General features: G+C 36.0%; 1 protein-coding gene across 4 annotated transcripts in view; it reads right to left on the reverse strand.

Annotated features, from left to right (window-relative positions):
• LOC149088496 (rho guanine nucleotide exchange factor 17-like) overlaps positions 1-12,442 on the reverse strand; it is a 208,340-nt gene that overhangs the window by 19,639 nt on the left and 176,259 nt on the right. For 3 of the 4 annotated variants that reach the window (XM_089247783.1, XM_089247775.1, XM_089247799.1), the window contains exons 7-14: positions 10,638-10,688; positions 8,703-8,812; positions 8,515-8,600; positions 5,377-5,492; positions 2,684-2,793; positions 1,745-1,836; positions 1,391-1,467; positions 480-670 (exon numbers count right to left, since the gene is read on the reverse strand). In XM_089247783.1, the coding sequence (XP_089103909.1) occupies positions 480-670; positions 1,391-1,467; positions 1,745-1,836; positions 2,684-2,793; positions 5,377-5,492; positions 8,515-8,600; positions 8,703-8,812; positions 10,638-10,688 (833 nt within the window). The remainder of the gene's footprint in view (positions 1-479; positions 671-1,390; positions 1,468-1,744; positions 1,837-2,683; positions 2,794-5,376; positions 5,493-8,514; positions 8,601-8,702; positions 8,813-10,637; positions 10,689-12,442) is intronic. The other variant, XM_089247790.1, reaches the window with a different exon arrangement.

Consider the following 12,442-nt stretch of genomic DNA (forward strand, 5'->3'; position numbering starts at 1 on the left):
CTGGTCGTCCACTACATCAAGAATTGCCTCTATACGAGTTACCATTCTCCCACTAATTGCACGACCTGCGTCATGTCTTGAGCAAGGAACAAGCTTGTCTCACAAGTTGACTTTATAAGCATTGAAATGTTCTCCAATCGGGATATGTCTCCTGCTTGGAAATCACTCCTGGTAAAGTCTTACAGCTTCTATGCATATTGGCCTGCATTAATTGCTCTGCATTCAAAATATTGCACCTCTGCTGATGAATAGCAGCTGAATGATGGGTTCTACAAAAGGCCACATTTCATCCACTGAAGAAACAGCACCCTCTTGAGGCTTGCGTTCCAACCCTACATTGTATGAGTGAAAGTTGTTTGCTATAGAAAATTCTACCACTCCTTATTATTCTGACCATCAGTTCAGTTACACCCAGTGTGTATATAATTTATTAAATAATACTGCAAGAACAGTATTTGGTCAAAGATTTAATCACTTACTATGGTGCTACTCCAGGCACATACACAATGCACAGGATTTTGGAACTGCAGATAGTGCTGCAAGACACCAGGGATGGTTCTCGGTCGAGTGTTAACATACATATCTGACCAACATATTCATCACTGCTGCAGACCCATATATCAGGTGAAGTGGCAAAATTACTATCATAAAGAGCGATGGCACAGGTCACCTATGAAAATTCACAAAAAGACATATTAATTGATGAGGAACTTATAAAAATTTGTTTCAAATGACAGGCATGATAATATAAAATATTTGAAATCCCCAAACTTGAATAAAAATATATATATTATACAAATACAACGCCACAACAGGCAAATTGCCCAACAAGGTGGCTGCCTTAAGAACATCACCCCGAGCCATTTTTTGGAGGCCCTACCTACTACTGCAACACCACACATGCACCCCGCCCACACAACCGCCCCCCCGCGAAACCCCCCAACGAATCGGTACATGCGGGAATGTGCGTGTACGTGTAGTGAAACCTGACATGAAGTTTTTTGTTTCTCTGTAATGCTTGTTATGTGTAGTGCTGCCATCTGCCACCAGTTTTTCTAACTATGAGTGAAGTGATGTGATTGAATGATTTATCGTTGTAGGACTGTTGCTCTCTGTGGCGAGACTTTTTAACGGGGAGATCGGCTTGCATTCGCGCCTTGAAGTTGGGAACCACAGAAAACCAACTTCAGCCGACCACCACTGTGGGGTTCGAACCCGGATCCTCGAACCCATCGCGAGTCCGTCACTATAACCACTTGACAACCACAGCGGCAAATGAAGTTGAATTTCAAATCTATCAGTTATACTATAATTTATGAATCACACAAGTACCATTCTAACACCAGTTGTTGAGAAAGATAAATACAAAATGATACACAAATTGATATACCTGTAAACCAGCCCGTGTTTTTCTGATGGGAACGGAATACTGAAAAGCTGGAGGTAGTGGGCGTCTCGCAGCATAAGCTATATTAAGAACGCCAAAATAATTTGATTACAAAAAAGTAAATAAAAATTATCAATAGATTCACAGAATGAATTTTAAATAAATTTTAAACAAAGTTAGGGTCATGAATATACTCAGAAGACATGTTGTGGAATGTGCCATGCACATACAGCAAGTGATAGCAGTAGTAGTAGAATTCATTTTATGAATTTAAAAATCTATAATTAAGATATAAAGACATATTTTATAGTTCAAAAGTAATGACATTAAATTTTTACATAAAATTAAATGTATTACTCAGGTTTTCTTTAGCATGTGTGAAACTATTCTCCCAAGACATGCGCTTCTCTGGATTGGGGAAAACAACAGTCAAATTCTCCACCTCATTCCTATTGTGAAATAAATAGAATTTTATATCAAAGACTGAAACTCGCATAAAATTGTTAGACTAAAACAAAATTACAATAATCTAAAAATACTGTAGAAAAGTTAACTTCTCGAAATTTCCACTTTATCTTTCAGAGAAAAGGCATTTGATTTATTCCAACAGCAGATCTGCCTGCCTCCACCACAAAACCTGCACCCAAAAGCCAATACACAGGCTTTTTGAAAGGATGGTGTATACAGATTATTAAAATGCTTGCATGTGTGAATGGGGGAAGGGGGGTTTGGAATAGTTTGCACCTTCCCTCCCTCCTGTCTTCAGTAGCAACTATGGCTAGAAACATAGCAGACGGGCATGGGAAGGGGAGGAGGAACTTGAAAGAGACATAGTCATCTTCCAAACAACTAAAACACACTTTTTACAGTTCATATTCCATCTCTGGAATTTTCGGAAAAGAGGCAATAAACAAATCTTTTTGGTGCACATTCCACAGTGCTGAACTACCTATAACTTCTCATAATGGTGTTTAAGAAGCTGTAACAATGTTTAAATAGATTTTTGTACATTATTTGTTGTAAGTAATTCATTCCGGTACTCATGCTGAATAACAAAAAAGCAAAGAGTACCCAACCCCCAAGGAAACCATTCTTTCCCCCTCCAGGTCTTAAGCGGAGGACAGAAGACTTTTTTTCCATGGGCATGCATTATCATTCCTATACATGGAATCCTACATAGGTTTTTATGTCTCATGTAAATGCATATCACTGAAATTGTCTCAACTGTATCATACATAATATGTATCCTCAAAATATATGTATGCATAAAAAAATATATATCTGGAATCAACATACTGAACAGATACAGCCAATTCAACTGTCATCAATTGCATGTTGTTCGTCTGCTTGTCAATGAGCTGTTTGCTAACTGATCCGAGAACATCTTTGAGAGCATCTTCTAAAATCTGGAAACAGAGGAGGCATGGTTAAAATATTATACAGAATTAAATTTAATGTACAGTAAAAGTCTGTCATAACATAACGAGTATGGCTTATAATGATGATATCAATATAACGAGTGATTTACAGATGATTGTCAAAGAGCTAATGTTACAAAAAACATCTGCTTATAATGAAAAGTCAATTGGGCTAGTGATACACATGCTACTAGATAGCATGAAAGCATGCCACTTTTGTGGTACTTAGTAGAATGTGTATCACAGGCCATATAAAATTATTTTTCTGTGATCATGAGCTGTCATTATAACAGACTTCTACTGTATTTTTCCCATCAAAAGTAATGAATGCATTAAAAATATCAATTTCAATGCTATTTGAAGGCCAATAACTCACATTGAGATATTCCAACCCTTTCTACAAAGGTTGATCCTGCATATGCCCTTGATTGGGATTGCCCTTCAGGAATACACCATAGCTGCCAAGTTTGGAGAATGAGAATTTGAGAGGATTTCGCACAAATCCAAATTTTGTACAAAAATAAATTTGAAAGGGATGATCTTTTAAAACATGTTAGGGATTTTTCATTCATAAAAGGGAAATTTTAAGGATATTTTCCCTTTGCAAAAACCATAACACAATGAAAGACATCACCAATCATGGCCAACCAGTAGGTCAAAGTCCTTGGGTCATGATTAGCGGTGGTCCACAGGAGGACTGAAAAATCTCAGTTGGGCCCAAATGGAAATTTTAAGGATATATTTCCTTTACAAAAACTGTAACACCATGTAAGCCATCATCAATCATGGCCAACCAGTAGGTCAAAATCCTTGGGGCCATGATTGGCGATGGCCCAGAGGACCGAAATCTCAGTTGGACCCAAAACGGGACGTATGGATAAAGCAGATACACGCGATCGCACCAATTTTGGATTTTGAAAGGCTGAATCGACAGTTGCTGATTGGCGAATTTTGTGTTTTCTCCCCCAAAAATGATTTTTTTTGTGATTTGATGAAATGTCAACAATTTACACAACACTTATGAAGCAGCAGTTATTTTTCGGTAAATTCTTGGGGAATAGTTTTTCTCCTCTAAATGTAGGAATTTTTTACAATCACGAGCAAAATTCGGGAGATATAAGGATTTTCGGGAGTCAGGGAAATAGTGTAGAAATTTGGAAGAGTTGGCAGCTATGATATACATATGGAGTCTCACACTGCTGTTGCAAACTTTGCTATGTATGCACGGGGATGATTTTCACATGGATATAGACTGAACACATGTTTTAAGCTTGTGTTTACAATTTTCAGCATTAATTAATGCATGTATAGGAAGCATTATCATCATCATACCCCCAACTGTTAATGTCTATCTCCGCATATGTTGTGATGCTAGTTTGTGAAGTACTCCCCTTCTTCATCATGGTTTCTCTAAAGTTCAGTGATTTTAATCAGTCAATTGTAAGATGGCTGCTTAAAAAAATGGTTTGAGAAGTTCGGAGTGATTCCTTTCTATTTAGTTACCAATGTAATGATGAAATTATTGAATATGTGCCTGGTCTTGATTAGCCAATGATTATCAATTTTTCTTGAGCGCAAGTGAAGGGGACACCTCATGCATGGTCAAGTTTTTCAGGGTAGTAATGAATAAATACACCAGACCTTTTTAAATCCCACTTTTGTGCACAGACCAGTTGCAACAACAGCTTTCCACCATACAAGAAAATTATTTTCAGGAGTAGTATTTTCCTTTCTTATCTCGTAAATCATTGCAGCTTTTTTATCTCGTCCCCCATCATACAGGAGGTAAAAATTTAACAGAGATGGGAGGGGTAGAGGGTGTCAATTCCCTGGTTCACAGAAAACTGTATCATTGGCATAGGGGGGAAGGACAGAAATAGATAACCCTTGATCACTATGCACACAACCTCGCTAAACACCCCCCTCCATTGAAGAGCGAGCGAGCACGCACACGCACACACAAAAGTCCAGAAAATCATGCATAGGACATTGCAAAATGGACACAAAACAGTTTAGCTGATACCCCGACCCCCATAAGTAAGACAGGGTGGAGGCTGTATAGTGGACTTATCTATAGAAATGCTGGTTCATATGCTAGGGAAAGGGGTTTTTCTCATTGATTCATTTTAGCATTTCTAGCAAGGATGACATTAAGAATATTTTGTGTTTTCATAATAGGTGGTTGATGACGTAACCAATAGTCCAATTTCCCCCCCCCCCCCAGTCATCAAAAGTCAGCAAATATCAAAACGTCTTCCCCTCCACCCTTGATAGTGACATATTACTTGAATGGCCCCTTATTAACTCAACAAGGAAATCATAACCAAGCCGTCAGCTAAGCTTACCAGATAGCCAGCATAGTGAGAATGCTGCTTCACTAAGAAATATACAAGCATGAATTGATTAACTAACAAGATATATGAGTTTAATCAGTTTGGTAGATCCTGTCAACATAATCATGAATAATTATTATTTAAATATGTATCTTATTATGCATTTGGCTAATCAGACTAAACTATAACTTTTAAGCATTTTCCCCATCTTCCTAAGATTGATGCAAACGTGAATCACCTGGTGATGACAGTTGAGTGTATGAAGCATTTCACTCATCTTTCCTAAAGTTGCAACATCCCCTTCGAGCACGCAGACTTCTTTCAGAAACTTCTTTACATTCTTCTCTTCTACTTCTGTGATATAAGAAAAATTCAATTTTATTTAAATGCAATCATTCAAATAGAATTTGTGGCAGGAAATATCTTATTTGTGTATAACTTGCATTATATATCATAGATGGCAGTAAGTCTCTGATAATCTACATGACAACACATCTGTCTCCCCTACGACTCATTTTGTAATTATGTTATTAATATAAATTATGTGTTAATTGTTTTAGCAATTAAATAAATATTCTATGGGAGAATCAGTGTATTGTTATCTTCACACAACTAAATCATCATCGACATCATAATAAACTAGTGAGAAATAGTAGAATATATCGAGAAACTATCATACTTAGATAAACCAACCATAATATTTCTTTATAGACAGTGTATTTTTTTTTGTGATATATACATTTTATATTGGGTTACGGTATTTTGATTATATTTGACATCCATATTTTTTATGAGCAAAATTTTTTTCAGCCACCTCATTGACCAATTTGCCTGTTGTGGTCTTTGTATTTGTATAAATTCATGAGATGTATGTATAAATGATTCATGTATAAATTCAAGACATATGAGTATGATACAATCAATGCTTTCAGTACTTATCACATTTTGACGCGAATAGGAAGTCTTAGAACAAGGAAACAACCTGTCTCTGCAGGCACGTAATTTGGGGGGGGGGGGCAAATGTCTTTTTCCAGCTTTTACAAAAACTTAAAAAATACAATGGAAATGGACAAACAAAGTGAAATATATATATATACATATATTGAATATATGTTCTTTACTTCCCCCCCCCCCCCCGAAAAAGTTGAAATGACGAGCCTGTGTATTTGAGTACTTTGTTAGTTATTGATAATGCTTTTAGTCATCATTACAGCCTGGAGGATGATTTACTGGTGTATCACAGGTTCAACAATGGTGAGAACCAAAGTAGCCTTGCGTTTTGAATTCATTTATTTTGACATCGCTTTAAGAACACAGTGGGAGCCTAATTTTAATATTTTCTAGAATCATAAAAGAAGAAAACATGTGAAGTGGGAAAAACGTAAAATCGGTGTCAGGGAAGAAAAACCTTAACATGGTATGAAAACCTAATTTATGCAGTGAAATTTCTCAATAACACAGATACCACTCATGTGACTGAAAATTTTATCCGGTAATAGATGGGTCCTTTACTAATAGGTATTGAAATACATAAAATCCCTTTTACTCACAGTGATTTTTTAAAAAATTCCCATCAATGAAATATTTTTCAAACCGAGAGTGTCTGTTACAGGAGGTTCTGAAACACTGTATGTGAGAGACTCAACTGTTTAAAAATGACAATTACTGTATATGAAGACGTGGGTGGAAGAACCAGACAGCTGCACTTTTCACTTATTCTTATAAAGGAAAAAAATCCTTAATAAGTATAAACATTACCTATTACCAATCAGTAATAGAACAATACAGTTTCAAGCAATGGCTATAGAGATAGATATAAAGGAGGGGGAAGCTGTACTCGGCAAGGCAAATAGCAAAGCAATACTTGTCTCATACAGTGCAAGAAAGCACATAAAAGCAAGACAGGTACGCAAGACCTAGATTTTCTCTCTGCTTACTAACTGCAAAACTATTTTTCTGCCAAGTCAAAAGCATGATATGTGGTAAAAAAATGGCTCCCCCATATCATTCTGCAGGGCCCCCGGGCCAATCTATATAGTGAATTTATAGAGAGGAGAAACAAAAAAAAATAAGAATTGGCTGGAGCCCTGTCCATGGGTAAAATTGTGAAAAATGAAGACTCTTTTTGTTGCACGACATTATTCCAGTGAATGCAATGCAGTAAAATATAAAGATCCATAGAAACGATAAATGAATTGAATAACGCCAATGACAAGCTTCTTCAAAAGTGTACCTTTGAATGGTACAAAATGTGTACTGAAGAAAAGCACCCAATTAGGGAACATCTGTTCTCCCTCAATATTAATTTTGAATAGGAAGACTGTCCATTTCAACATGTTTTGCAATCCTATTACTTAAATGTCTCTATAGTTGTCAAAATGACCACTACCATCATTATAGGTAGAACTTCATTTTACCGTGAAACTAAGAAACCTAGAACATTTATTTTTTTAGGAATTTAAGTGCTTTAACAAGATGAAAAAGGTCTTGAAATTTCAACAAACTGAGATAAACCATTCGAGGTATAGTCACATGCCAAATTAGCTTTGTGCTCAAAATAACTGCTTCCGTTGACATTGTTTTAGCATTAATAAAGAGTTTCTGAGTATCTATCAGGATTTTATTGGTAAGCCTGGCCACAGAATTCCAGTGTTGGATGGAAAAAACCAGACAGCTCACAGCTCCATATTCCTTTTTTTTTTTTTTTCCAATAATAATAAAACCCAGGTTAAAAAAGGTTGAAAAAGTAAAACTGATCTGTGATAGAGAAAAGTATTATTAATGTTTTACCCGAATTTGATTAGTTTTAAAAACATTAAGTACTTTTTAAAGTTTTTTTTGTCCGTTCTGGAAAATTTACGAAACTGGAGCTGTCTGGTTCTTGCACCCATCTCCATATGCAATTTAAAAACAATCATTATCGCAGAACCAGATGTAGACAGACCATGCGCTATCAATGTTATTATACATGCTAATGAAGTGAGAAAAGCTAATTTTTGTCATTTGATGAAACACTATGTGTTTGAAAAAACTTTTGACACAATGACACACCAAAAACCATATACATGCTTAAAGTGATGTGAGAATGTATAACGCCAGTGTTACAGGTTAGTGCTGCAAATCACTGTTGAACTCTCAGAATGGTTTCACAAATATATATATGATACAGTAAAACCCCTCAGATGCGGTCACCCCCTTTTATGGCCAAATAATAATTTTCCTTTGTGTAATAAAATTATGTATTTCAAACTGCTGATAAACGGTCATTACTCCTTTATGGACAATTTTTTTTGTCCTGCTGGTGTCTGCAAGAGAGGGTTGTAATACTGTAATACACTTAGTGGCAGAAAAAAACACTTTTAAAATGCAAGCTCACTTTTTGTTATCTCGACATTTTGCAGAGGTAATCTCATCAACAGCTTATACTTATTGGCTTCGAGGGATCCAGGCTGCGAAGGGCTACTGAGAAAAACAAAATTAACATGAAAAACTGTGAAGACACAAAAAGCAAACATTTATTATTTCTTGAAAATAATAAGAGAAAAAAAAGTAACGACGTCATACATAGCTAGAGATGTTTTCCTCACAGCGCCCCCTCTTTTTTTGATATTGGTGATGAGCAAGATGTCAGAAAATAAAAACAGGCAGCGGTCTTTTTTGATGCCAAGTCCACCCTGGAATATACATATCAATTTCAAATATTATAATTATATTCGGATAATTATAATGAATGAAGACATCTATACAAGAACTAATATTGGGTTGCTGGTGCAGTTGAAAGTTATATTTAACCCCTTAACTACTCAATCATTTAGGAACTATTGGCATGGTATTATAGAAATTATGTTCTTAACGAAAAAAATAACAACAACAATCATGTGACCTCTTAGAATAGTGAAAACTGCAATTTACAGAATTAATATCTCAAAAAAAAAAAAAAAAATGTGCAGCATCTGTAGCACAGGAAATGTGTTCCCTTACGAATTTTAAGAATGCATGCATGTGTCTTCAAATCATATATCTGTTAAGGTAAATGGGATAAATCTGGTTTCCACGCACACTTGGTGAGCATTTAAAGAAGTTTTATAATTTGCCTGAAATTTAACACTTTTACTGGCGATTATGCATAGCATTAGATTTTTTTTTCCTTTATTTTCCTCTCTCTGTTTGAGGGAATCAGTCGACTGATACAATAGGTAAATCACCAATAATGTGCTCTCACCCTGATGGAACCATGGCTTTAAACAGACTGTTTTTTTCCTCTATATGGGTCTCTGTGTCTTTCTCCATGTATGCTGCGATTATGTTTTTTTTTCTTACTTTGATTGTCGGTTGTTTTTTTGTCTATTGTTTTATTTTCCGATGATCGCAAATGATCTTTTTCAACATTGTTTGATTTTTTATTGCAACGTTTAAGGAATAAAAGTTAAGAGTTCCAAATGAACTTCCGATCATTGTTTCTGCTCAGTCAGCAAGCTGTGTCCCTAACACATAGTACCAAGCGTCATTGGTAAATTTAATAAGTAACAAATAAATTATTACTTTTACCGGCGATTATACATAATACCCAAGTGCCATGTCAAACATGATAAATAGTTCTGTATCATATATATATATACTATATATGATAATTCATAAATGTATTGTATCATTATATTGGGGTACAATTGTAAAATTTATCATTATATTAGGGCCCGAATATATTCATATAATACATATATACCAGACTCATTTGAAAATTTTTTCATATCCATCAAATTCACCAATTACACTAAGGCAGCGGTTCTCAACCTTTTTGACTCCCAAAGCCCTTTTTAGTAAAAAAATTCTATGGCGGAGCCCCGTAGGCCCATTTTTAATTATTCATTAAGGTTATTGATTTATTTTTACTATTTAAAAATATTTATATAATTTTTTTTTAATTTTAATGTTTTTTTTAAAATTTTCCTAGAGTGGTAGCGGAGCCCCTGGAGAGTGCACAAGGAGCCCCAAGGGCTCCGGGGAGCACCGGTTGAGAACCGCTGCACTAGGGTATTATGCCCAATCACAGATGAATGAGATAAACATCAATCAATTACTTATCAAATTCTCAGACACTTTGGTATGCATATTCGCTGGTAAAAGTGATAAATTTATCAAACTTACCAAGACGATTGGTAAGTATGCATAACAACCAATTTATCACATTCATCGTAACATATCCATGTCATTATTGTCTGAAACATCCATTTACTGAAAAATAACATGACTGTTTTTCACGGGTTTTGAACGTGTGCACATTATGCCATTTATCATGAGCCCACAAGTTTTTTAATCTAATGCTATGCATATTGGAGATTGACGGTACCTCAATAAAATTTTGTCAAAAGAAATTTACTAGGAAAAGTATTGCAGTAGTTGGAATAAGGTACTCGAGACTTCATTTAAAAAACAAGCATTTATTAACATATAATGTATAATTAGGTAAAGTAAGTGTTTAGCAAGTAAAACCAAACTCACGGGAATGGTCACAAAATCATATCTGATGAACATTCTATCGATCTGTGCAAGCTGCAACATAAAATTTTAGAAACATATTAATACAATATTTGCACTTAGTTGAGACATGTATCGAATGATATATTCAAATAAATTTAAGGAATGAAAATCCCATTTATTTGGAGTGGCCAAGTGAAATGGTGACGAGGACTGCTGAAAAATATACACAGAGCATTATGCAAAAGCTAAGTGTGATGTTTTGCACCACGACAACTTTGCTCTACATCAGCATGTCACAACATATTCAAACAGAAGAATTCTTGATAATAATTTTAAAAAACAGTACAAGTAGCCTCATGTTAACTACTCTACTACTACTACTTAGCTGTACATGTACTTCGTACACATTCCTCTACGAAATTTCTAACGAATCTGCACATGCTAGAATGTGTGTTCTGAATGTATGTGTGGCCCCAACATATTATGTTGTTGAGTTAAGCTTGTTTCATGTTCACGCTGCCATCTGTCTTCAGTTTTCTGAACTAAAGATCGGAATGCTTGAATTTTCATGTTATGTCAGTATCGTGTCGTAGGTCTGTCTGCTCCCTGCAGAGAGATTTTTTTAAATGGGAGACCGGCTCACATTCACGCCTTGAAGCTGGAAAACTGCAGAAACCACCTTCAGCCGACTACCACTGCACCGTCAACGGTGCCACTTCATGTTAACTATAGTCTTTCATGTCCAAGGATAGCTGCTGAATGAGCCTTCTGAACATGAAGTCATTATCACTGGTTATGTGTATTGTGAGAGAATGTCTGCATAGTGAAATGAAGAACAAATGTCTTGTAATTTTACACACTGTTTCAATAGCGCAGGGATACAAGCGCCACTCATCTATTTTGGAGTAGCAAACTTTCATTTTTGGAGCAGAAATTTTTAAAATAGAGCAAGGGTAAAAACGGCCTATATCTGCAATATAAGGATAATTTTTCCCTGAAAAAAGCTGAAAGTTTTGCCAAAAAAAAAAAAATTGGTTAGAACAAATAATTTTAAATTAATTTCTTTCCCGAATTGAAGTCTATTTAAAATTTTTCTGAAGTATCTGCCACTGCTAAAACGACAAAACAAATTATTTGTCTTTTTTCAAAACATACACATGCATGCTGAAAGCCAAAGCAAGAATTCACCCAACCCAGACAACATATATATAGCGCACACAATAATTTTTTTTTCAATTTCCAAAAAAGAATTTAAAGTTCATTTAAATACACCCCCCCCCATACGCACTGCAACCTAGGAGCTGAGGCCACATAAGTACCCCACCCCTAAGGAACTTTGAGATAAAAGAAAAAGGCTCTCTTAAATAATTCATGAACATTCAATGCAATCCATTCCTGCATAAGCCCTTTTGGGTCATATTTTTGGTCGTCTAGCAACCCTAGCCTCAGGGCCGTAACATGTCTTCTCGGGGCATACTTTTCCTTGGGGCCCTCCTTGAAAGAGTTATGAAAAATTAAAATGGAAAATGAGTGTACAGTTTCTGTGGGGGCCCCCATACAGCTCAGGGTTCCAGTTGTCCCAGCATAGTTGCCTGTCTGCCTAGACCAGTGATTCCCAACGTGGGTGATGGAATGTTCGCGGGGGGGGGGGGGGGCGGCGGTAGAAGCTATGGGTATAACATAGGGGGGGCGATGGGAGAAAAAATTTCTGAAGTGGGCGATGAAGTAAAAAAAGTTGCGAAAAGGCCATAGTTTCCCAAACTTTTCGTTCCATCAGCCCCCAACTGAAGCAAACCCATAAGATCCTATGTAATACTCGTGGCTTC

Source organism: Pholcus phalangioides, unplaced genomic scaffold, assembly GCF_987345545.1.
Source record: "Pholcus phalangioides strain wild (caught in Gottingen) unplaced genomic scaffold, Ppha-v1.0 ptg000003l_1, whole genome shotgun sequence".
Lineage (NCBI taxonomy): Eukaryota > Metazoa > Arthropoda > Arachnida > Araneae > Pholcidae > Pholcus > Pholcus phalangioides.